This window comes from Cricetulus griseus, chromosome 4 (assembly GCF_003668045.3).
Source record: "Cricetulus griseus strain 17A/GY chromosome 4, alternate assembly CriGri-PICRH-1.0, whole genome shotgun sequence".
Taxonomy (NCBI): domain Eukaryota; kingdom Metazoa; phylum Chordata; class Mammalia; order Rodentia; family Cricetidae; genus Cricetulus; species Cricetulus griseus.
In genome coordinates, this window is record NC_048597.1 from 9,637,131 (window position 1) to 9,663,709 (window position 26,579).

Genomic DNA, 26,579 nt, shown 5'->3' on the forward strand with positions numbered 1-26,579 from the left:
TACCTAAGAAGACTCAACGGTGGTGCCCTTCCTCAGTTAATACATCCTTCATCCTGAAGCCGTCATCTCAATCCAAATGCACAGCCTACAACCACAGCAAACATCCCATGCTCAGGGAAGTCACCTCGTCTCTCTCGGCATCCGCATATGCCTTTGCCAAGGCTCTGAAAACCAGCTCTAACTTTATGGTCATCTTTTTGAATTCCATTTGCTTGCATCCCTTCTTTCACCACTCCCTCACCCCCTGAAGCCCCGTATGTGGAACAGAATACAGAGGGAAACAAGGAGTCCAACCGGAAAGTTCTCAGGGCTCAGTGGGGAGATGGAAAAAGCTCAGAGGGGAGTCTTGGAGTCACACAGGGAGCACTGAGGCAGATGACAGCTGTTTGGTAGTAGCACCAAGAGGCACTGCTAGTATATGGGAGATGAGAGAGGAAATACCGAGAGAGATGACTCCAAGGCTTTGAGTCAGGAAAGGAATGAATGAGTGGGGGTGCAATTTGCTAAAATGGAAATGACTCAGAGAAATGCAGGATTTACATCAGGAAATCATTCAAAACATCTGCCTTGATTGTCTTAAGTGATGTGATTATTACACATCTAAGTGGAAAAATAGAAAAGGCAACTGACGTCCAAAGTTTAGATGTCTAAGCACCCCAGACAACTACTGTGCATCAAATCACCCCTGAAGCATGGTCCTATAACAACAAGGTTAACTCGTTATTGCTCATGGACTCTGTCGTATGGGACTGGTCTCTGCCCCGCATGCCTGGAGCATCAGCTGGTACTGTGACCCCGCGGAATTAAGATTATCTGCATGCTTTTACTCAAACCCGAGCCTCTGAGTTTGAAGCCAGGCTCAGCTGGTATGGCTAGTGGGTGGGATGCATACACACAGCCTCTCCACATGGCTTCCTCACAGCCTGACGACCTCAGAACATCCCTGCTTGCTCATCATGACTCAAAGTTCCAAGAACAACTATTCTGGAGCTGAACAAAAGTACAAAAAGCCTTCTGTGCCGTCACTTCCATAGAACTGCATCCTACTGACCAAAGCAGAGTGAGATCGCCAGGTTATGGGGGAGGAGATGGTTTAAAGACTCTAAAACATCAAGCTGGTGAGGTGCAGGCAAGAAGGCCAGGCCAGCCTGGGCTACATGCCATCCTTTAGGGGGGTAAAGGAACCTACACAATCCCAGCTTGTGTTAAGAAAATGGAAACAGAGTTTCTGAGTTTAAGAGGCCTACTTCACGCTCAGCCTCCAGGCGCAGCCTACAACTCCAGCTACTTAAGATACTGAGGCAGGAGGATCACAAATCCGAAGCCTGCCTGGACTACAGAGTGAGTTCAAGGCCAATCCAGTCCACTTAGTGTGACACTATCTCAAAATAAAAACTAGACAGATGACTGGGGATAAAGTTCAGCAGAGCGTTTGATGAGCAAGCAAAACCCAGAGTTCCATCCACTGCACTGCAAGAAAGGAAAAGGGAGGACAGTGGAGAGAAGGGAGGAGAGGAGGGGAAGAAAGAGCAGCTTCACGTGAGAAAGACCAAGCAGAAGGAGACGGCAGGAGACTTCACTAGCAACGGCTTCAGACTAACAGTACACACAGGCACCGAAAGCAACTTTTGCAGATGCTACATACCCAGTGGGTACAATCCACCAAAGGCAGAAGATACAATGAGGTCATTTTTGTAGACAGCCCCTTCCTGCCTCTTGGGAGGTGTGGCTCCGGCCGTCTCAAAACTCCAGCAGCAGATTTGATTAATAGTGTAAGGATAGTTTTATTTTCACTTAGTTAAAAACACAAAATAATGTTTAAGATACTAGTTTTGGAAATTGGACCATGTCCCATGGAAGCTCAGCATTCCAGCTGCCTTTGAAAACCCTGGGCTACAGCAGGTAGCTGGAGCCCAGCAATGCAGCCCACACTTGTTTGTCTCACTTTGTGAATCTCATGCACTTCTGTTCAGTCTCAGGACCCCGGGTCAGCTCCAGAACGGCACACGGTCATTTCTTTCTGTGCCAGCACCACAGTCCCCTTTCATAGTATTTTCTGCTGATGACACCTCTTATTGAGGCAAGCCATCAAACGACACCCTCTGCTGCAGCATGGAGAGGTATCTTGTAACCGTCATCAGGCAAGGGCTACTCCACCCAGGCTCTTCCCTGTACAAACACAGACTTTGTCCCTTGTCATGAAGGCAGGTGCTTTATATGGCTTTAGACCGGCTGACCTCTAAGGCACACTTACAGTTCACCCCTATGTGGGCACCTCTAGAGTGCTGTGCATGACAAGATAGGCTGCTTGTCCACCCACTCTCAGTGGCAGCTCTGCCAGCCTCTCTGACATTGCATTTCTTCAAGGAGACCTTGGTAGAGACCTACTTCCCAAATTATATATCAGAGGAACGAGGGAGATGGTTCAGCAGGTACAAGTGCTTGCTCTGAGTTCAAATCCCAAGCATTCACATAAAAAAAAAAGAGGCATAACTCTGCATGCCTATAGGAGGAGAAAGGGTAGAGACAGGCAGATCTGGAAAGCTCATTTGCTGGGCAGCCAATCTGAAACCCTGGGTTTCCAGTTCACCAAGAGATCCTGTCTCAAAGGAATAAGGTGGAGAGCCAAAGAGGAAGACATCCTACATCTGCCTTTGGCCTCGACACAAGAGAGGAAGAAACTCTGTGTCCTCCTCTGGTCTTTGTTTATGCATGCTGAGCATGTGTACATGTATACAACACACACAGAAATACACTCCAGCTAACACGCACACATACACACCCCATAATTTCATACGTACATGCACACCATGCTCTCTCTATCTCTGTCTCTGTCTCTGTCTCTGTCTCTGTCTCTGTCTCTCTCTCTCTCTCTCTCTCTCTCTCTCTCTCTCTCTCTCTCTCACACACACACACACACACACACACACACACAACACATATCAGCCTCACCCAAGTACCACTTAAAGAGCAGAAGGTTCACTCGAGTTCAAATAGCTCACCTAAGTCTAACAAAGAGTAAGATGTCAGACTCCCCTTCCCTAGACAAGCCCATCTCTAGGAGGGGCTCCTTGGAGGTGTCTCTACTTGAATTCCTCCACAGTACTCTCTACTCCTGGGAACCCACTTAAAGAATCTAGATTCTTGATGAATCGTGGGGTTCTCCTATATAGGCTTAGAACCAGAAACAACTTGGCTAAATGGATAACTTTAGTACTAGTTTCAAGTCTAGCATGTGACATTGTTGACTCTGCCTCTCTCTCTCTCTCTCTCTCTCTCTCTCTCTCTCTCTCTCTCTCTCTCCTCTCTCTCTCCTGTGTGTGTCTGTCTGTCATCTCCCTCTCTGCCCTCTCCTTCCCTTTCTCTGTTTTAAGACGAGGTCTCACTATTCTGTAACTAAAGCTATCTTGGAACTCTCTACGTAGTCCTGGCTGCCCTGGAACCTGTGGCAATTCTGTCTCCATATCTCAAGTTCTGAGGACACTCTAGTGTCCAGCTGACATCTCTGGTATGTGGGGACACTTATCTCCTGTTGTCCCAAGTGTTGAGGCTTGCACAGAGATTCCAAAGAGGCAAAGCCCCAGCACACCCCTATTCTATACACAACCACATTTCCCTTCATTCATCAGTGCTACACATCCTGGTCACTGCTGCCAACAGGACTTGCCACAGTCACGACAGTGTTCTCAGTGTGCACAGTAGAAGCCCCAGCCCAGTGAGCACTTGAGATGTAGCCAGTGACACTGAGAAATTACATCATGTTCCCGATCGCCATTGATATAGCCACATGTTTATTCTTCTTATGTCACTTTTATCATCCAATATGTGCATGTTTTATGCTTCTGTTAGTTCATCTACCTCAGTGACAACATAAGCTAGGCAAAGGCAGAGACTTTGTCTCCCTCTCTAAGGCAAGGGTTCTCAACCTCCCCAATGCCGTGACCCTTTAATACAGTTCCTCATAGTGTGCTGACCCCCAACCATAAAACTGTTTTCATTGCTACTTCATAACTGTAATTTTGCTACTGTTATGAATCATAATGTAAATATCTGAGATGCAGGCTATATGAAATGTGACCTTTAAGGGGTCACACCCCACAGTGAGAAGCAGTCTCTAAGATATCTTTGGAGCCCAAAGCATGACCGAGTTTTCCTTTGTGAGTGAAGGAGTTATCTTCTAGATTAGCCCTGCACTCCAAGGAAGGAATGCCAGTCCTCTAATCCCTGGGTGGATTTATGACTGAGGATCTGAAGCCAACGTCAGAGACAGAGCCTGAGGAAAGCTGAACTGCTCTGTGTTTTGCAAAGAGGGCCAAGCAGAAGAGGGAGGTGCCAGTGTGTTGGCACACAGCTAATGCAACCTGAGTTGGGCAGACTATGAAAACTCCGATGCAGTATTCAATTTGAAGCTACCTGTGTCGCTGAGAAATAAACAAAGTATCGGCCGGCTGAATTTTCAGTCAAGTCTAATCAAATTGCAGAAGAACGTATTTACTTTCCAAATGTGATGGCACTCAAGGGAGCGTTGGAGAGGCATGCCCCCACCCACGTTAACCATAGAATAAGACAACTGAGGAGATGAATGGGTTGGATGGGTGCAGGCACCCAGACAGTAATAACACCCACGCATGCTACAGACGAATCACCTGCCCTGCCACCAGCACCGATAAGGAACATATAAGGAAACGACGTCCAAGAGAAATTTGTTTTCTCTTAGCTGTACAGCTGTCAAGCCTCAAATCCATGCCCACAGCCCAGGGTCTCTTAAGGCCAGAATCATGCACTTTTATTCCTCACAGTCTCTTTAATGAGGGCTTGGATGTATGCCCGCACCATTGCCTAAATCCATGTCATTCCTTTAGTTCTTGAGCACGTACTCCCCAGAGACTCTATTTCCAGCATGCCACAGCTGTCTGCCCTCCCAGACCCCGAGGGACACAATCTACTAAGTACTTGGGCAGGCCAACTTCTCCCACCTTATCAGAGCAGCTACGTGCTCCACTCCTCGTTCCTGTAAAGCTCTCAACTCTATGCAGGATTCCACGCTCAGCTCCACTCCCACACGCTCCTCTTGGAGCTGAAACAGCAGTCTGAGCAGACTTCCTGCACTCCAGGAAAGCTGTGGAAGATGTGTTGGCAGAGTTAACTTTCCACCGCCGCTCCCTGAAAGACACCCCTCAAGTACTGAGAGACAAAAGGCTCCAACAAGGCCAAAGCATGTTTTACAAAAGTGACCTTCCACAGAAAACTTTCCTGCTAAAGGCACTAATGGGCAAGCCTGTATCCAATATGTAAAGCTACCGTTTAAATCAAAGCAAATGAAACCTTCTGCATGCTTATATCACAAAGCAGGATTCTAGCAGCATTTCCTTTCTCACGGTGAATATCTAAAACCTGGTATTGAGATAGCAACTAGAAAACTGTTTGGGTCCCAGTGTTCAGAAAGGAAATTAACTATTCAGGAAAGTGCTGACTTTCTAAGAACAACTAAAAGTAGACTTAAAGCTGCAAGCACTAAGCGCAGAAAAGACGGCTCTGTTTGAGTGAAGAAGGAATGTGCTCTGCTTGGCTCTGAAACCCTCCCTGACCTTTACATTTCAACCCAAAGAGCAGCATACATAACAGAGATGAGGCAGATGGAGGAGATCTCTCAGAAGCGAATGTTTTGGTTTTAAACCTGGACCTATGTCCCTTTTAGAAGTACTGTAAAGATGGGAAGGCAATTGCTCCTGTCTCAACGAGATGATGAGACAGACTGAGTAGACTTCTTAGGGGAGGCCTTACCCTCTCTGAGGAGCAGGTGACGGGTGGGGGAGAGCGGGAGGAGAGGAGGGAGGGGGAACTGGGATTGGAATGTAAAAACTACATTAATATAAAAATATCTTTTCAAAATGGGAATGAGTCTACCACAAGATCCAGCAATTCCACTCCTAGGCATATACCCAAAAGAAACACATTCACACAACAAAGACATCTTTTCAACTATGTTCATAGCAGCACTATTTGTAATAGCCAGAAACTGGAAGCAGCCTAGATGCCCCTCAACTGAAGAATGGATGGAGAAAATGTGGTACATTTACACAATGGAGTACTACTCAGCAGAAAAAAACAATGGAATCTTGAAATTTGCAGGAAAATGGATGGAACTCGAAGAAACCATTCTGAGCGAGGTAACCCAATCACAAAAAGACAAACATGATATGTACTCACTCATATGTGGATTTTAGACATAGAGTAAAGGATTACCAGCCTACAATCCACACTGCCAGAGAAACTAGTGAACAAGGAGGACCCTAAAGGAGACAAACTTTGTCCCCTGGAGAAGGGGAAAGGGTCAAGGTCCCCTGAGCAAATTGAGAGCATGGGAAGGGGGGGAGGGAGCTAGGAGGATGAGAAGGAAAGAAGAGGAAGGATGCAGAGGTCATGAGGGAGCAGAAAGCTTGAGTCAGGTGTAGACTAGAAGAAAGGATATGTGATAGATAGGTAGGGTTTTAGTTGGGGGGGTGGTAGGGGAGGAAGGGAGGGAGAAGGGAACTGGAATTGTCATGTAATTCAATCTTGTTTGTAATTCAAATAAAAAATGATAAAAAATATCTTTTCAATAAATAAACTCTAAATTAAAGACAAAAATTAAAAAGATGGGAAGGCAAGTTCAGGGCTTTTATTGGGGATCTACCCCTCCTGAGGGTACCCTGCTGTTTCCCTCAAACTTCTAGGTTCCTTGAGTCCACGTAATCCCCTCCCCCAATCCCCAGTCATTCCTCACTCCAGCCCTGGAAAGGTGGAGCACCTTGGATAACTGACAAACTAGGGAAGAGACCCGCTAGCTCTCACTTCTCAGTCACTCTTCTCCTTGGAATTATGCTCCTCACCATGCTGTGCCACTGAGAGGAAAACCTCTCTCCACGAAAACGAATGGGGAAATCACTTACTTAGAAAACAAAAACAAGCCTGGTCTCCAGAGCGAGTGCCAGCATAGGCTCCAAAGCTACACAAAGAAACCCTGTCTCAAAAAAACAAAAAACAAAAACCTGTTATTGAATGTCTGTCTGCCTAATTCTGTATTCCACCACTGGGCACCGCCTTACCAGCAATCGGGTTTAATTTGGTCCCTCCTAACATCATTGTCTTTCTCTAATTTTAACCTCAGGGCAGGAATAGGAAGGACATTTAAGAGGCACTGTAGAAAGAAGGTGTGAGAAATAGAATTTGAAACATAAATGTGTTTGTGATCTGTATGATCTGTGAGCCACCGTGTGCTGTCCAAGCTCAGAGAAGGCATGATGAGTGGCTTTGATAATGAAGTTGGTCTAGGTGAGCATTTTTAATCCAGAAGGTTGCCATAATGTAATGTTTTGGCCTGCAAATGTGATTTCCTGTGGTAATCACTTCCTGCCTCCCTTGGGCCTTAGAAAGGACCATTTAGAGACTTTCAAGTCAAAGCCACTGGAACCTCAGCAGAAATGTGGTCGTCACTGACAGCAGAGTCCTTTGGGAATTCCATCATATTGGCCCGATGCTAAGAGTCTGAAGTGACTGTTAACAATGATACACACACACTTTGATCATAGCGCTGTGCTACCCATGTTGAAAACATGCAAATGTGTGGGTGTTAACAGCAGTTATGCAAGGAAAAGGGACATTACCAGAACATAGCACCAGGCATGCTCAGTACTGTGCAGAGGACATTCAGTGTGTCTGCAGAAGACACTCATTGTGTCTGCAGGAAGGAAAGTCAACAGGGTATGCCGTCTTATCGTCCTTGCCTTGACTTGTGCCAGTCATTCTCTTCTTTGGGGAATCTATTACCTGTGGTCTTTAAACAGTTAGCAGAGACCCTCCTCCATCTCCAACCCCATGGACTCAGGAGGCCTTTAAAGAGTGTGCAATGTGACACGAGTTAAGATGAGAGCAGAGGGCTTGTGGGAGTCCTCTCCAGCTCCAGCAGCTGTGCAAGGCACAACCTGAGCAGCAAGCTTTGTGTGGGGATAAGGAGTTTAGACGCTGCAGCTGCAGTCTTTAGTGAAAGAGACATTTCCTAAGACGTTTAAGTATAAACGGGAAGAATATGTACTGATTATTCAGTTTCCAAGGCAACTGGGTTCCAACGAAGAGTCCTCTTAAGGTTCTAGCTTTTGAGAGAGAAATGCAGGCCAGCGGGGCACACCAAATTTCATACTTAGTCAAGGAGTGAACAGCGGAGATTCAAGCCTTGAATACAAGTGGCTCCTCTTCAGTAGACGTTGTGTTGTTTAAACCTACTTAAGAGGCCAGCCAATCCCAGGGCAGACACTTTCTTAAACCACATCCTAGTGGCCCTGGCCTAATCACATGTGTGCTACGGAAATGGGCTTCAAGCCCTGAGAGCGCCTGCTCAGGCCCCTCAGCCCTCAGAACCCTCCTGTTGGAACAGGACGTGTAAATCAAGGCATCTGTCTCCCTGCATGTTTACGCTCAAAACCGAGCTATGTCTAAGTGGTCCCAACACGGATTCAGGTTGTGAGTTCCGGAACAAACACATCTCTCAGGAGTAGAAAACAGAACTTGTTTTCTTGTTTGCTTGCTTGTTTTTGTTTGTTTGTTTGCTTGTTTTTTAATGTATCATTGAATTCTCTTATTTCATTGGGCAGTACTAGGTACTGAGTTCAGGGACTATAGCTCTGTCTAATACAAGTGATTTACGGCTTGGAAATTTGCTTACTTCAAATAAATATCACTGTGATGATGTTATTTATAACCCTCATACTCTAAACCAGTGGTTCTCAACATGTGGGCCATGACCCGTTTGGGGACAAACAACCCTTTCACAGAGGTCACCTAAAACTACTGGAAAACACAGAGATTTACGATTCATAACAGTAGTAAAATTATACTCATGAAGTAGCAGCAAAACAAATCTCATGGTTGGAGGTCACCACAGCATGAGGGACTATATTAAAGGGTCACAGTTAAGAACCAATGGGCAGTTAAACAGTGACCACACCAGACACCCAGCCGTAGCCTTAACCCTTCCCAGGTCCCTGCAGGAGCTCTCACAGGGCAGAAAGCTAAGGTTCCCAGGGGAACCTCTACCCCACCCTAAGCATAAAGTGTCCTGCTAGGAGTGAATAAAAACCTGGTGGGGCAGTTTGGGGTGTTGTTTTTCTTAAAAGTTTTTGAACTCTGAACTCAGGTGGGCTCTGGATTTGAACTTCCCAAGGGACGGGATCTTTGTTCATCTGCAGAGAAGAGCCACCGTCTCCCGCTATTGGGCATCTTCGGCATTTCCTGCTCCCAACGCACAATCTCAGATCCACTACTAATATAAGGGGCAGAGAGAGAGGAAGGGGTTTCGGTGGAGAGCTGGGATTTTGTGGTTTGGAGCACACAAGGAACTTCTGGATTTACTTAGTTGCTAGTGCATTGTTGAATCCACTTGGGAGTCTCCTGAGGCACCGTCTACAGACCACCCACAGCCCCAAACACTGACAGCCTGAAGCTGGAACCTCATAGTGGAAGTGGCTTCCTCCTCCAGGGTGTCAATAAGAACTCCCAGAAAGCAGCTATGTCTGCAAACTGACTGACTAGAAGTTGGAATGTTACAGGTTCAAACCTATCTCAGACTAACTTTAGTCTCTTGAATGGCCTCAAAGCCTGGCAGCTGCTCAAAGCTCAGCTTTCAGGGCCTTGTTGGAGCAACAGGTGTGAGAAATAATTTGAGAAATCTGTGCATGTGTTTCACAGATAAACTAGGATGTCAGTCTTCAAGATACCACAGTCTCTCTCACTGGCCTGGGACTCACCAAGTAGGTCAGGCTGCCAGGGCAGAGAGCCCTAGGGATCTGCTAGATGCTGCCTTTCTATGCTGCCAGTGTCAGGAAGCCATGATTCAAACCCCCGTGGCCATACTTGGCATTTTTTATATGGGTTCTGGGAATTGAACTCAGGTCTATGACAAGCACTGTACCAACAAACCAATCTTCTCAGACCCTTTACATGCCCCTAATTCAGAGACTGAAATTAAGTAACTGAAATGCAAGACTAAGATGTGTGTCTTCCATTACTAAGCACTGGGAGTCTTTTCAGACATAAGATAATCAACTCATGGAAATTCTCCCCTCCCAACACATCATCTGACTTCCGGTAACTAATCAAAGGATTAACACTGGTGAGTGCACATGAGCAGTGAGGCATGGAATGTACAACTCTTGTCCATTAAAAGCAGGGTTAGGAACTTTATTTAACTGTCAGTCTACCATCAGCATCGAATACTTATATTTCAACACATTTAGACAAGGATATCAGGAAGGCAATGTAAATTAAATATTATAAAGTGTACTTCTAATGAAACATGGGCTTAATAGGACATGAATATATAAGTCCAGTGGTTTTATTGAAGTTAGAAAAATTATATTATGAAAGATACAAAACATCAATATTATTATCTGTTTATTTTACAATCAGTATGCCATCTTTTACCATTATGGCTTTAAATTTTCATTCCACCCAACAGGCATCAAAGAATAGTTTAGTACATGCCTTAATAAAACAGTTAAAATATTTACAAATTCAAAATAGATGTTTTTGTAACTGAAAGGTTCACCTGAGAATTCACTGTAACATCGCCATTTGCTTCTCTTTTTTTTCCAAATTGTTAATGTGGCTGAGTGTCCTCACGCCACCTCCAACATCCACTGTGTCATATATGTTGAATTCCTAACTTAAAATTGGCTAAGCATCAAGCTACAGTAAATTGTTATAGAGCTTGCAGGTGGACAATCAATGCTATATCCATATTTATTCTGAATATAACAATTTAACAAAGTATTTGCTTGTAGCTATAGTATTCAAATAAGGGGCAAAAATTTAAGATGACATTATTGTATTGAGTCAGATACAACAACTTTAAAAAAATAAAATAAAATCACCAGGCATTGAGAAGGCCAGATCATACAACAAGGAGCCATGACTTGTGAATATGCAAAACACAAACTAAAAACATTGTCAAAACTCTGCATGAAGGAAAAGGCATACATTGTACACATATGATCCTATCATTTGTCTTCGGCACCCCCCCCCAAAAAATATTTCCTTGAAACAAATAGGCATAAATGTGTAATGCTATGCAATATACAGAAAACCAACCCACCTTATGGCCAAAAGACAAAGGTAAAATCCTTCCTGTCCATCTAATACAACTTGAAAATCACATAGGTATGAGGTAGTGTAGTTACTTGTATTATATGCTGGCTGTTAAAAGTAATGCTAAATCTTAAGAAATACTACACTTGGCCAATTACCAAACAGCATAAAAATTAACCCTTAATGCTAAACTGTTCATAGGGAGACTAAACCAAGTGTCTTAAAAAAAAATCTTTAAATTGAGGAGAGAACTGCATTTTATCATAAAGTGGTAAGTAACTTTCCAAAAGCAAATATTTACAGTTACATTTAAAGCAAAAAAATTTGACATTAGGTACACACAAAAACTGATGACAGACAGCCGAGTGTACAGTGAGGTAGGAGATCGAGGGTTCCATTGGCTTCTATAAGATTTTACACTTTGTAAACCAGAGAAGTTTTCATATTATTTTATGTTAAGTTGAAATCTAAAATTACAAGTATCAGATAGCTGCGTGGGGACATATACATACATATATACACAGCTCTTTTGTAACATGCGATGCCTGGTCACAGTGAGCATTCTCTCCCAGACGAACTGAGTGGACTTTTCCAAGTTTCTAGGAAATAATTCCAACTTAATTTTCTCTTCCAAAGATAAAATATACACTATCCTTCCTCCCTCCCTGCACCCCAAGAAAAAAGGGCATCATCTGACAACTTCCTATGAAATTATGAAAGATTGATTCTGGTCCCCATTGTTCTCACAGCAAACATCAGCTTGCTACTAGACTGACTTGATACCACACTCAGGGTGGCTCTCTGGCGTGCTCTCTCCCTCTCCCTCTCCCTCTCCTTCCCCACCCCCACCCCCACCCTCTCTCTCTAGGATCTCCACTAGATGTGGCATGCAGTAGAGATGAGTGTCTCTTTCAGATACCTGACTTGGAGAGATGATGTCCTATGGACTGTTCCTTGTTCCTTTAAAGAGGACTCTACAACGGCTTCTGGGAGCATCCTGAGAGGCTCCCTTATGGGGGCGGGGGTGAGACCAGAGGTGCTTCACACCTCAGTTTTCCTACTATCAAATATCCACTTCCACAGACTGCTACGAGACAGCTTAACGATAAGACCCTCCCCCCAAGTCTTGGTGAAGTTCCTATGTACCTTACACACAGAGCTCAAAGCTCTCAGAAGATGCTGAAGATCCTGTTTTGACTGTGACCTGCCTCCGGAGATCAAGATTGGGACATCCCACATGTGGTGTCAGCTGTACTCAGAGCGTTGACAACTTTAAGGCGTTTCACATTCCTTGAGTAGGGATACTGAACCTGTATATACAGGGTTTTCTTTCCACTGCAGAGGTCTGCAGTGTGAGATTCCAGAACAGTTAAGAATCACTGCAAAAATGTTATGGGGTAGATGCTCAGACGAATTATTATAAATTCATTTTCTACCAACATTAAATAAGCACAAGGCTGACTTCTCAATGTCCAAGTCAAAGTGATGTGTGTGTCTCCACAGCATACCAAAGCGGGGGAAGGATTAAAGGAGTCACCCTGCTTCTCAAGTGCAAACCATAATGGACTGAGACGGAAATCTATGGTTTCTAACGCCAGCAGAGCTGAGCAGCCACCTTTGCGCCAACAAGGCTTTTTACAGAGCACACTCTTCATTAGGATGCCAATGAGCTGCGCTCTGGTCAATGTGGACATCCCTCTCACCCGATCCCAATGCCCTCCTGGGCACTGGTGACCTGCGGCAAGACATCAAGCCTCTCTCAGGGTGAAGCTCTCCAGATCTGTGGCAACTACAGTTCTGGCCAGCTTGTGCACACTCAGGCCATTTAGCCTAACTCCCATGTCTTCCTCCAAGGGACAAGAAGGGAACAGAAAGTTCCTAACTGGCCTAGACATGGCAGAGAGTACAGAGGGGAACAACGAGCAGGGAAAATGACATTATCTACTGTTTGTGCAGCCAGAAGTCAATACTGAGGAGAGGAGGCCTCCAGCTCAGGCCAGCTGGGGCCCTTCACTATGTCCTGCCAGGACAGCCTCGGGGTCACCAGGTCCAGCCCACGCTGGATTTTGGTAGGAGCTGAGGAGCAGAGCGTTAGAGTTCAAAGAAGATTTTTTTTCCCACGTAACACAAACACTCTCAGCACTGACAGCCCCCTCTGGGTAGATCACCACCACACTGCTTGGGGAGAATTTTTCTTTTTGATCAGTATACTGCCAAAAGGTAGATTATCAAGCTTCCACAGGCCAGGAGGACCGTGTGCAGATGCTTCGAGCTGTTGAAGGGACACCGCAGTTTTCACTGCGGCAGGTATTTTGAATACTGGGAGATTATTACTCTATATTTTCACATGTGATTTTTCAGCATCCAAGAGGTAAGTCATGTCATGTCTCCTGTGAAAATCAAGGAGAACTCAGGGTTCTTAAAAGAGAAATTCCCTCAATGGAAAGCTACCAGGGGGAAGCAGGGCTACTAACAAGTAGACATGGCAGGTGCGGCTCTCGGGACAATGCCAAAACTTCCGGAGGAAATCCACGGGCTGAAGGGTGCTCGTGCGGTTTACTCATCAGTAGTACACTTGTCAGTCATCTGCTGACAGAAGTCTGAGATGCCACCACTCTGCCGACAGGGTTCCAACAGTGTGGCCTGCTCTAGGGCAGCTGCGGTGGTTGGCGTGGTTGTCTGGGACACTTGCACCTGGCCTGCCTTGCTGCTCCCTGGCCCACAGGGACGTGGTGCAGGTGGAGGCACATCAGACACACTGAAGGCTGAAGGAAAAGCAAGCTCACCGGCAGGAGCACTTTTTCCTTTCTCAGACACTAAGAAAGAAAGCGGGCAGTCTGAGGCCGAGTATTTGGCGAGGATCTGAATCTGCTCCTGACTCAGGGCGGCTTCCTTGCACACTTGCTGGCAAAGTCCCGTGAGGTTCTGCTTCGTTTCACCCAGCGTTGACAGAATGTGATCTCGCTCCTTCAGCAGGCTCTCCTTTTCACTTTGCTGTGCAGGGGGAGAGAGAACACAATGGCTCGTGTTTATTGGGTCCACCGACATTTCTAAAGGCAATCAGACATTCAGAATCCACAATGTCTTCTCCTTCAGTCAACTCAAATACACACCCTCCTCAAGTCACCCCAGAGTGGCCTGCACATCAGTGTGTGCCACAGCACTGTTGACAACAGTCAAGGCACAGGACTAACGGAGGACGGGATGACGTGGTATAAGTGCACAATGGAATTTCTTCCGCCACAGAGAAAAGTGAAGTTATGGGATTCTCAGGAAAATACATGCAACTGGAGTTCACATGAAGTGAATGAAGCCAGCGTTTGAAAGTTCTCTCTCGTATGTAGGTCCTAGCTTTTTAGATACGACACATAAAAAATCACATATGACATGAAAACAGAAACAAAACAAGTCTAGAGAAACAGAGGAGACTGAAAGAGATGGGGGCCAGAAAGGGGAGTGGTGGGAATGTATACAATGTGTAATAGGCACCCGACTGACAGAATCCTCATGTCAGGTAGTGTACTACCATGTACCAGGAATACATAAAATTTAAAACTCAACACACACACACACACGTTAAATACCAAAACCTCATGATCCTTCATCCAAAACTAGAGACAGCCCTATGATGGAATTCATAGCTGTTCCCATTCCAGAGCGGTAGGTGCCCACACAGTGCTCCAGGGCGTGTGCAGTAGCCTCCATCATTAAGCATCTCTATACTTTTAAATAAAACACTGAAATATCAAATAAGGCAGAAAGTAGGCAGAAACTACTGATAGCTGGTTATCAAATTTGGCTGGGTTCAAGCCAAGATTCTAAGACAAATTGCCGTACTGAGAGTTTGAATTTGAACTGTGGAAAGCATGGACTTGACACTGTGCAGACAGCAACACGGTTTTCCTGGTTTAGCCCTAAGACTTACCCCACGCCACTGTAAGATTCAGCTAATGCCTGCTTTCCTGAGACCAGACTATGAGCCCAAGATCATGGTTAATGTTTTTTTGTTTTGTTTTGTTTTGTTTGGGGGGTTGTAAACAATCTTATTTTACAAACCAATCCCAGTTCCCTCCCCCTCCAGTCCTCTCACTGCCCCCACCTCCTTCCCACCCCTCCCATGGTCAATGTTCTGAAATATGCAATCTCAGCTATACAGTCCATACACGGACTCAGTAAACAGGAGGAAAACTTTGGCAAATCCATAGATAAGATTGTTGGGCACTGAGTTTCTATAGTATAAGGAGTGAAGGGAGTTAACCTGAGTTTATCGTTTCCAGTAGCGTAATTTTTTAAAAATCCCTACAGGAAAGTCCACCACAAAACTTTCCCAAGATTTCCTGGCTCTGTCCTTCCTGTCCACATCAGGTATCACCAAAAATGGCACTCCCCTCTTTCACATTCCAGCGTCTCACTCCTAATCCAGAGGAGCCAGGCAACCGAGCAATCCAGCTGCTTGTAAAGTTAGCAGAAGGCCAAAGGTTTCACCTGCAAAAACTGTATGCTAGCGTCTGGGGGACCAGGGGCCACCTGTCTCCTCTCTGCTCACTGACAGGTTCTGGAGAGCCCGAGATTCTAGAGAACACGGAGATGAGGTATTTCACACGGATGATTCCTAACTGTCAGAGTCTGTGTCCCTTCGGGCACAGTTTAAAAGATAATGACGGCTTTGCTAGATGGACTATTACTACAACTTCAAAGGAAAATATTTCTACAAACTCATGTGAGAATTCAATTAGTGGGTTTTGAAAACATTAAAATTATATAATTTTTAAAGAGGAATACCTTTGTTATAAACACAATATAAATTTTTATATTGCAAAGTAATTCTCCAATTTGTTCAGGTTTCTAGGTTTGTCTCAAAATAAGAAGAGCAGGTCAAGAAAGAACGTGTGCACGCTTGCATGTGAGCTAGGTTAATTCAGCCATTTCCTCGTACACAGAATCTGCCAGTTAAAGGGACAAATAAAATCCGCCTGGAGTGCAAGGGGACAAGACCAGCACTGACTTCCAGTCCTAAGAAAAAGCACGTTTAATGTCACCCGTACCCTCTCTTCTTGGGACCTCTCAGAAGCTCTCTTAATGGAAATAAAAACGAAGCCTCCAGGAGAGAATAAGAACCTGCTTCTTGGTTCTTCTATCAAAGCCATTCTGAACAGCAATAGACAAAATGCCAAGTGATGCTGGCCTCTCCCATTAGGAAAGGTTAGCGTTAACCGTGACCATTGGGCTTCCTCCCACACACAGGTCCCATTGCTTTGAGATGATACGAACATACAAATACTATGTGATGTCTGTATCTCCATGAAAATATCTACCTATCTGATCCCTCCATATTCACACTCCTCCTACCCCACTAAGAAAGAGATGACTCCATTCGTTAACAATATCAGAGAAGAGTGCGGGCAGACGGCTCAGTGAGTTGAGAATCATTGCCAATTATAAGGACACGAGTTTGAATCCCCAGAAACCTTGAAAAAAAGCTATGTGTGGCCATCCCCTGCTGTAGCCGCAGTGCTAGGGGTGGAGGAAGGAGTTAGGAGGACTACTGAGGCTTGCTGGCCAGTCTAGAAAAAAAAGGGCAAGCTGCAGGTCTCAAGGGAGAAAGGCCGAGGGCAATGGAGAAGGGCACTTTGGTCTCTCATAAACACATAGGAACATGCACCAAACACGCATGCATGCATGCGAGTGCACACACACACACCAAACATACAACTTAAAAAATAACAATGTCCATGAGACTGATCCAGACCCCCTGAATGTGGGTGTCAGTGAGGAGACCTTGGAAATCTACAGGACCTCTTGTAGTGGATCAGTACTTATCCCTAGCATAGGAATGGACTCTGGAAGCCCATCCCACATAGAGGGATACTCCCTGAGCCTAGACACAAGGAGGTTGGCCTAGGCCCTATCCCAAAGAATAAGACAGACTTTGAAGACCCCTATGGAAGGCCTCGCCCTCCCTTGGGAGCAGAAAGGGTATGGGATAGGTAGGGTGTTAGTTGGGGGGAGGCAGAGAAGGAGGGAAGGGAAAGGGACCTGGGATTGACATGTAAAATAACTTTCTTTCTAATAAAATAAATAAATAAATAAATAACAATGTCTCACAGAAGATGGCTTGTGCCCAGCTCCACCCAGAGATCCAGAATCTTTCGTCTATTTCTCAAATCCCAAGCAATTCCTACACAACCACATCTGCAGCAGTTAGCGGGCGTTTCCACTTCCTTCTAACTCTAAAATGCAAATTTACTACGGCAGGAATAGTTGTTAAGTAGAAAACTAAAGAAATCCAACACAATCACTTCTTAACATTTATTATTAGCACCTCCCAAACAAAGGAGGATCAGGAGGTCAACGCCAACCTAGGCAACTTAAGTGAGGATCAGCTCCAGACTTTTTCCAAAAGGGGGTGGCAACAGTTCAGTGCTTACCTAACATGCTCGAGGCCCCGAGTTTAATACTGGGGAAGGGGGAATGATGTCTCAGTACCCCAACCTCAAACACAAGCCACCGTACAGCCATCTACACGGTGCCACCTGCAGCACACCTGGGCTGACATATGGCTGCTAGCTCCTGGGCTACAAACTTGAACAGCGTGTTCCTCACTGAAGCAAGCAGTGACACACACTCCTAAGTGTTTGCGTATCTGCACCTATCTAAACAGGAGAAGGGCACAGTGGAGATATGGCCCTGCAGATTACGAATGTCCACCTGCACAGGGGCTTGCACACTGGGGCTGCTGGGCCTGGACTGCTCTGGTGAGAGGATGAGCAAGTGAAAGACCTGGGACGGCACTGTGCACAGCAGGGCCCTCGCAACGACAAACTCGGGCTACACTAAATGTTTCCACAGGTGGAGGTTTTTCTTCTGGTTATTATGAATTCTTTACTCTTTAAGCTTTTTTTTTTTTAAACTTCTGACTGTTTTGAAATAACACTTAGCTTACAACACAGAAAAGTAAAATTAAATGGTGATGACAGAGAGTTCCAGGCTTGTACCTAAAACGAGTTCAAATACTGTGCAGCTATACTAAGTATTTTCTCTATGTCCTCAGCCTTTCTTTAGTTTTCTTCTTTACCTTTGAAAGTGTTTGGTTAAAACTAGGACACACACTGGCCCTGTCTGCACAGGATCCCACCTCCACGCTTTGCTGCTCTGGAGGGTCTTCAGGTGTGTGACACACATGGGCCTGTCCTCCTCCTGAGGCCCTGCCTGAGGCTCTGCTGTGAAGGCTCGCCTTGCAGAGACAGCTGCATCCCATCAAATGGAGAGGATGAGCAACACTCATCTCTGCTAGGGGAGCCCCTTATTATTACATTCATTTATGTGTGGTGGCATGAGGGCAGCTTGTGAGAATTCTCCTGACCCAACACGTGGGTCCCATGGATTAAACTCAAGCCGCCGGGCTTGCTGTGAAGCCCTTTCCTCACTGAGGCACCTTGCTCACCTGGGAGTCGGACTGCGGAAGGAACTTGCTGTGACTACAGATGCTGCCTCTGAACCTCCATCCTTTCTCCTGCAGCTCCCACCCCCACCTCAGCCCCTGCAAGGTGATAGCAATCCAGCAGCTTTTGCGCTGCAGGAGAGTCAGATTCGGTGGAACACTGACAGGATGTCACCAGATACCACACATCTGTAAGGTAAACATCACTTTTTTTTTTCTTTTTCTTTTTGGCAGTTTTCTGATTCTTATTTGCTTTCTGCCTTTTTTTTTTTTTTTTGTCTGAGAAGGGCATCAGAGGCAGGACAGACATTTGTAGTGTGCCCCTTGCCTCTGCAACTGAGGTTTGTACAAATTGCTGGAACGAGAATAGTAAGGACTGGGGGAGGGGGCAATAGACACCCATAACCCAGCACTGCCACACACAAGCCAACACGACTCTCCAGGTGGCTATGGAAAGAGGCCAGTGACAGACCTGAGCTGCAGGCACAGCAGGCCCCACCAGTTCTGCTTGGCCTGCTCTGAAGGGCAGGCTTCTCAGCTCTCTGCTATGGTCTGTGCTCTCTAGTCATCCTCCTTACTCCTCCTGGGGCATTTAGAGCTGATTATAAATGTCACTTGTCCTCGTGAATCCCTTAGGAGCTGGGAGCAACCCACTCCTGGGTTCCTGGAGGCTGGAGGTGTTGAAGCTTCTGGTTCCATGCTGTTCACCTGGCTCCTTTCTCTGGCCTCCACCACAACAGATAATTCCATCTACTCTTCAGATGGTCCCTGGTTTTTGTAGTCAAGAGTCCCAATCAATAAAAGAGTTAGACTGTAAACTAGCCGTTTTGGTTTCTGAGTTCACCAAAAGGCTTGAAGACCTACCAGCCTTACACTGGAAAGCAAGGATCTTTCTGTTAACCAGATGAAAGGAGTCCTCCTCGGCTGAGAGGAAGAGAGGGGAGGAGGACCTACCAGAGTTCACAACTGGGATGCTTAGTTTTTTGTCAATTTGCCACTAGCTAGCCTCATCCCAGATGAAGGAACCTCAACTGAGAAAGTACTTCTGACAGACTGGCTCATAGGTGAGCCTGTGAGGCATTTCCTTGATTAATGGCCGATATGGAAGAACCCCGCCCATTGTGACTACTGCCACCCCTGGCAGGTGGTCCTGGGCAAGTAGCTGAGCAAAGCCATAGAGGGCAAGTCAATAAGCCTCAGCTCCTGCTTCCAGGTTCCCACCTTGAGCTCCTGCCCTGACTTCTCCTGATAACAGACTATGAGTGGAAGCATAAGCCAAATAAACCCTTTCCTCCCCAAGTTGCTTGTGGCTGTGGTGTTTATCATCGCAACAGAAAGTGAACTAAGATGATAGTTAGCAGAAGACACCAGGAAGGAAGCCAACAGAGGCGGAGAAAACTGACTTTAAGTACATGATGATATGGCCGTAACAAGAAATCCTAGTATTTACTGAGTGCTAGTATTTACCTCTACAGGAGGTACTTGCTGGGAGTTCTTCTGACACATTAATCCATTTGCTCTTCACCAATGAGCATCGTAACTAGAAAGTGCTAAGTAGCATTATCCCACCCACACACACTTTAGACTGCATATCCTTCCCTCCTCATCACCCTAGATATATGATCGGGCAACCCAGTTTCTGCATCAGTCTCCAGATATGAGACCTCTGAGCCAGGCAATGAAGAATTGCCAAGGTACTCTCAAACAGCACATTCCCCGTGCATAAAATAAAGTCAATCTTCTTCAACCTTGGTTATTTGTAGGAGAGTGAGAAGACTGGGTAAATGCTACAGATGACTATAAATTATGACCAGATAACTATAAATTATTACCAGTTGAGGAGAGAGATAAAGCAATGTAGAAGCAGAATTAAGCACTATAGTACAATCCTATTCCAGCTTCAAATAGTCCCACGAAGCTCAGTGATCTGTCACAGTAACTAACGACGACGACGAGCAGCACTCTATAAACTCACCCAACCAAAGGCAGCAGAGCACTAAAGTGGGATAATATGAGAGATTAGGGGTGTTTAAAGGCTTGCTCGGCTGTGTGGATCTGTTCTGCCATCCTAAAGTTATTCTGCATTCCCACTGGATTTCTCCTTATCATTTCAGTTATACTGTACCCTTTCCCTAAAGTAGTACACAGTATATACATAATAAAATGCTACGTTTCAACTACTCTTAAAACCATAAAGACATCTTTTTCTTTATACTGTTTCTAGTCTCACTCAGAGCCACAATGTTCACGCTTGGAGACCAGTTGCAAATACAACTTTAAACTTCCACCCATGGTTAGCAAAGACACAAAACTGAATATTTCGAGGGCTCCTTTTATTGTGCTGCTGCGCTGGTGCCTGGCCCACGTGCAGCCCTCAGCTGGCCTGGTTCAGGAGCTTCCTCTCACACAACACTTCCTTCCACCACCACAAGAGGAAAACAGAAATGAGAGCAAATTAATCTATCTTCCAATTAGTTTGTTTTGATGCCAAAAGAGATAGGTCTGCTAAGCAAGCACCCCTCACACTGAGGGTCTTGCTGTATCTCACAAGTTTCTATACAAACCACAACTTCTCATCAGGGTTTTCCCCTTGGCAGAGAGAAACACTGGTTCATCTGCTTGGTTTTGGTATCAACCCAAACAGGTAAATCAGGTCCACAGCTCTACCCAACTGGAAAACAAGCTTTTATAGACATCAAACATCATAAAGTACTGTATAATTACTTTAATCTTTATTTAACCACTAAGGATTAGATAGAAGAGTCATTAAATTAAAAAAAAATCGTTAAAAAAAAAAAGCTACCCAGAAATGGATCCCCACCTACACATTTTGGTATATCATGCCAAAAATGTATACTGCATATACAATCAAAATAGCCAATGAAAACCTTGTTTTATATCTTCTCATCTCTCTACATGTCTTAATTTCTCTTAAAATGCTATTTGCAGAATTTAAGTAACTACTTATTCTACAAAATGAAAGAGCTGGGATTTAGTAACATTGAGAAATCCATCCACTTACCAGCTTCTCGATTTCTGATTCAAGGTTCTGAATACAGTCAAGTTTCCTCTTGCGACAGCGCTGTGCAGCGATTCTGTTCTTACTCCTTCTGCGGATGTCATGGATACAGTCCAGCTGCTCTGGGGTCAGTTTGTGCATCTTCAACAAGGACTGGAAATCATTCCTTGAGAGCGAAATTATTCGTTGAGCATTAAATGGCAGTTTTACCTAGGATGCGAAATAAACATTAGGAATGACTGACTACTAAGCACCACAACGAAGACACACAATACACACACATTAGCTACAGAAGAGGATGTGCATCACAGTTCCCAGAGTCTAACGTGCTGCAAAGAACCACACACCTTGGGGTTGGAGGGATGCAGAGTTCAGAGGGCTTACTGCCCCTGCAGAGCCGACGAGTCCTGTCCCAGCCCCCATGTCAGCCCCCATGTCACTGATGCCTCTGACTCCAGCTCCAGAATCCCACCGTCTGCTCTCTGTGGGCACCAGCTTACATGGGCACATCCTGGCACATGTACACACATCTGCACCAAGCTAAAACAAATCCAATTTCCACATAATCCACCCCAGGAGGAACTAACAGTTCAACTGACAACTCCTGGCCTGGGAGAGAGTTCAGGGGTCAAACACTTCAGCACACCAGACATACCCATCACGCGGCATTTACCTTACTATATTTACCATACGCTATTTTATTTACCATACGCTAATACGCACTTTACTATCTACCTCGTTAACAACTTCTTTAGGATGTGCTCCTCATGTCCCCAAATAAAATCCATTATATCTTTGAATGTTACCACACAACAGTGACACTACCCAATGCTGGGATAATTATGCTAGTCATTTCTATAGCACTTCAAAGAGCATCTTTTCTGTCAAAAAATGTAGCTTCATAGGACTTGTTTAAAAAGCTATAAACATCTCATTTGCCAATGGAGAAACTGTTAAACAAATGAGGACTATTTCCCCTAGACTATTTATTTTCTCATCTGTCTTTTTTGGCAGCTCCCATGACTGAACCCCGTGGCCTTACAATTCACCTCCTCCCAGAGCCAGGAAAAGGCAGCCTCTTCAGATGAACACCCTCTACTCACAACAGAGAGAAAGCTAATGATGAAGAATGGGACATGGAGAAACCCGACAGTCCTTCGTACATGGCTGGCGGGGACCAGTCAGCTACTATGCAAACCAGCATCAAGCTCTCACGAACATTAAAAATGTGTGCATGCCATGTAGCTAGTCGTCCTACTCCCGGGCATTTGTGCAAATGAACTGAAGGCAGTTCTTGAGTGATGTTTGTCTTCCCCTATTCACTGCAGGTCTCACACTCACAACGACCACCTGAACATCTGCACCCAGGTGAGCACATCAAGAAACTGTGACATATTATTCAGCCAGCTGTTTGAGAAACATCGCACTAAGTAAAATAAACCAAATTTCCTACATTATCTCGACTACTATAGGCGGTAATGTTAACAGGTAACCAAGGGCACCATTAGGATGTTGAAGCCACGGGCTGGGAGGAGGGGAGTGGGAAACAGGTGTTCAGTGACTTTTCATTACAAAAACAAGTTACAGAGATACGCTGTGTTAATACAAAAACCAGAGCTAACACAGCACTGTGCACTTAGGAACCCTTCCAAGGCCAGGCCGCCTGTCATCACAAACTTCAGAAGCAAGTAAAGCATGCATACAAAGGGAAAGAGTGTGATTAAAAATTACTAATAAAAGCAAAGTGAAAACTGCCACTATAAAGAGAACGCTGACCTTTGCTGCATAGTCCCTACTTTCTGTCACTAAATCAGAGTCTCACAGGGTACAGGGATGCAGTAGTAAATATAAACTTATATACACTGACTGCACAAGTCAAACTTGATACAACTGATAAGTCAGTAGCGCATATCCATCAAACTAATGCCTGAAAGGACTAAAGAAAAATCAAGTAATAAATAAAAGCAATAGATCTGGAAAAATTAGGTCTAAGAAAACATCCCTTTAATGCCACAAGCCTGCAGCTCCTCACAGCCAACCATGGCTCACGACCACACACTGTTCTCGGGTTTGACGATCTGGGGCTATGAACACTACAGGTTATATGATGCCATCGTCCAAAAGTTACCATTAACCACCAGTGACAGAACTGCTATCGTTTTTCCCTACTGGGGCATCTGATTACACAAGTCCGACAGCCCGTGTGGGGGTCACCTCCATGATCTATACACACACCGATGTGCAATACAAGCAAGCACACAGCAGTTCTTCGAACCCCATACATGCCCTATCACCACTCTGGTGTCGTGGCAGGCTCTCCTTCCTCTCTGCGCCAGGCACCAAGTGCACCTCTTAAGGAATGGCTGTGTCAACAGTGAGAGCACACTCACCTCACATTCCTGCTCCCGGGCCGAACAGGACTCGCTGTCCCCTTCTGTGTCGGTCTCAGAGTCATCTCCCAGGCTGATCACGCAAGCGTAGGGACAAGGCTCCTGCTGAGGCTCTGTCACGTAATCGTAGTTTCCGATTTCCAAGTTGCTGGAGCAGCCTTCGGAACCCAGAGTACTGATGAAAGGGCAGTTGACGGAGCTGAGAGTTGTGAAAGTCCGCTGGCCCGGCTCCGGGCTCTCGCTGATCCTGATACCCAACCAGGGGCACTCGGAGCGCCTTTGCGAGCAGCCCTGTTCTGAACCCTCTTTGGCCGCGGCAGGTGACAACTGCATTTGGCAAGCAGAGTCCGTGCTGCAAATGTCACTCCAGAAGCCTTTGGCCAGGTGCTCTGCCACCTCCCTCTCCACACTACTCCGATCGCCGGATGCAAGGCTGCTGCTGTCTTCTTTGGGGCCCGCGTCAGATTTCAGGTACAAATCGGGATTTTCACCAAACGGCTTCTCTTCCTGGGCATCCGCACCTGGCAAAGGCTTTTCTGTTTTCACTGTTTTACTCTGCACCCCAGTGAAGCCCATGTCACCAGACTGGTCGTATGTGTGTAAGAGAGGCAGGGAGTAGAGCCCGTGAGGGTCTGCAGAATTGTGCGGGAAGGGAGCCACTTCGCCACTCTGCGCCGTGGGGCCCCGAGAGGTGGGGTCTCTGCGCTTCGTCTCCTCGCTCTCCATGGCTGGCTTCGTTTCTTCACATTTTAAAATCACTTGCAAGTCTGCGCAACCTTGTGCTCCCCCGACACACTCCAGGTCAGATGTCTCATTGGGTTGGACAAAAGCAGCGTGGACATCTTTGAGGCCGGATTCTAGGGTGCGGATCTTGTCAGTTCCAAACGCTTTCTGGAATTTTCTGTATTTGGGGCATAGAGATGGCAGCGCCAGGGTGCCATCCTTTTCCGAGCATATGGACTGGCACGTCTGGCTGGCACTGTCTTGGAGAGAGGGTGACGCTTTCACATTGCGCTGACACCTCTGGGGGTCACACTGAGGAGTCTGAACACTTTTCTTTTCCAAGAACTCCTCTGCCTCATCGATTTCTAGATCTTTCTGGTCGGAGAGTGAAATTTTAAAGTCTGCTTTCTGACAGTGTGAGGAGAAGCATTTTTTTCTGGCACATTCTTGCTGCTCTGCAGTGGAGTCCAAAAACTTAAACTTGAGAAACTGAAAGCAGGATTCCTCGATATTGTGCACAATTAAAAACTCCACACACTTGCAAACTTCGTCAACATTGTCTTTACTTAAAATGAGTTTGGCAGTGTAGGCAAACTGAATTAAAGGTTCAAATCCTTTAACTGTCACCTGTTAATACGAGAGATAAAAATAAGCATGTCATTTAACAGCTGACTAACAGGTTTAACAGCTGTCTAGCAGTGACAACAGGAGAAGAGCCACAGGGGGTGCACGCTTATCTGTGAGCACTGAATGCTGAATGGGTGCTTTATTTGGTAGGAAAAGGGGAGTGGTATAGCAGAGTCCCACCCAATGCCACAGGACTAGTCCTCCACTTTAGGAATAGCACGTCAACACGGTTTCCTCAGGAAGACATTACCATGATCTCCCCATGTGAATAAGTATCTATGAAATAAAGCAGGAGGGGTCCACCCACAGCCCTGCTAGAAGAAAATGGCAATGGGTATGCAAGGTGTCTGAGGCTAGCACAGCTCCCAGAGGCCAAACAAAGTGAACAGTAATAAACTATACATTGGAGCTTTTAAAATGAAAAGTATTTATAAAAATATCCTAACCATCAAAAAAGCACAATAAATCAAAGTATTGGCTGGACAGAGGTCAGAGATCATGGGCACTGGCTGCTCTTGCAGAGAGGCCTGAACTTGGCTCTCGGCATCCACACGGGGAAGGCTCACAGCTGCCTGCAGTTCTAGCGCTGGGGATCCATGCCTCCACAGGCACCTGTGCTCATGACACACACACACACACACACACACACACACACACGTCACACACATCACACATGCAGTCACACACACATCCACAGTCACACACGTCACACACACTCACACACATCACACGTGTACTCACACACACACACACACACACACACACACGTCACACACATCACATATGCACTCGCATGCACAAATGCACACATATGTCACACACAAAAAAAACTTAAAAAAAAACCAAATCTTTAAAAATGATTATTTCTAATAATAAATTTTTAAGAGTCCAGACTACAAAAGCTCTAAGCCCCCACCTCTCCGCTGCTTCGGCAAACTGAGCAGACACCTGTATGTTTACACTGAGACTGTATATGCAAGGCAGGGGTGGGGGGTGGGAAAGCCTGCAAATTCGAACAGAAAGTTCACCTGGGTTAAAAATACAAATTACACTTAAAACTTTGAGTTACTACCAGATTGACCAAAATACTAAGACTCTCCTAAAACATGCTAACCTTACAGCGTTTAGCATGAAACCACTAAAATAAGCACTACTAAATTCTTCAAGAACAATGAAACTGGGTCACTTCCAATGCTGGTAGGGCTGTCAGATGAATACCCACTTGAAGAAACCACTAGGTCGTTTCTTAAAAAAACAA

General features: G+C 45.5%; 1 protein-coding gene across 2 annotated transcripts in view; it reads right to left on the reverse strand.

The window, feature by feature from the left end:
* Positions 1-10,187: 10,187 nt before the first annotated feature.
* Bach1 (BTB domain and CNC homolog 1) overlaps positions 10,188-26,579 on the reverse strand; it is a 36,831-nt gene continuing 20,439 nt past the window's right edge. For both annotated transcript variants that reach the window (XM_027412340.2, XM_027412341.2), the window contains 3 exons: positions 23,972-25,321; positions 21,585-21,791; positions 10,188-14,115 (listed from right to left, as the gene is read on the reverse strand). In XM_027412340.2, the coding sequence (XP_027268141.1) occupies positions 13,678-14,115; positions 21,585-21,791; positions 23,972-25,321 (1,995 nt within the window). In that variant the 3' untranslated portion in view covers positions 10,188-13,677. The remainder of the gene's footprint in view (positions 14,116-21,584; positions 21,792-23,971; positions 25,322-26,579) is intronic.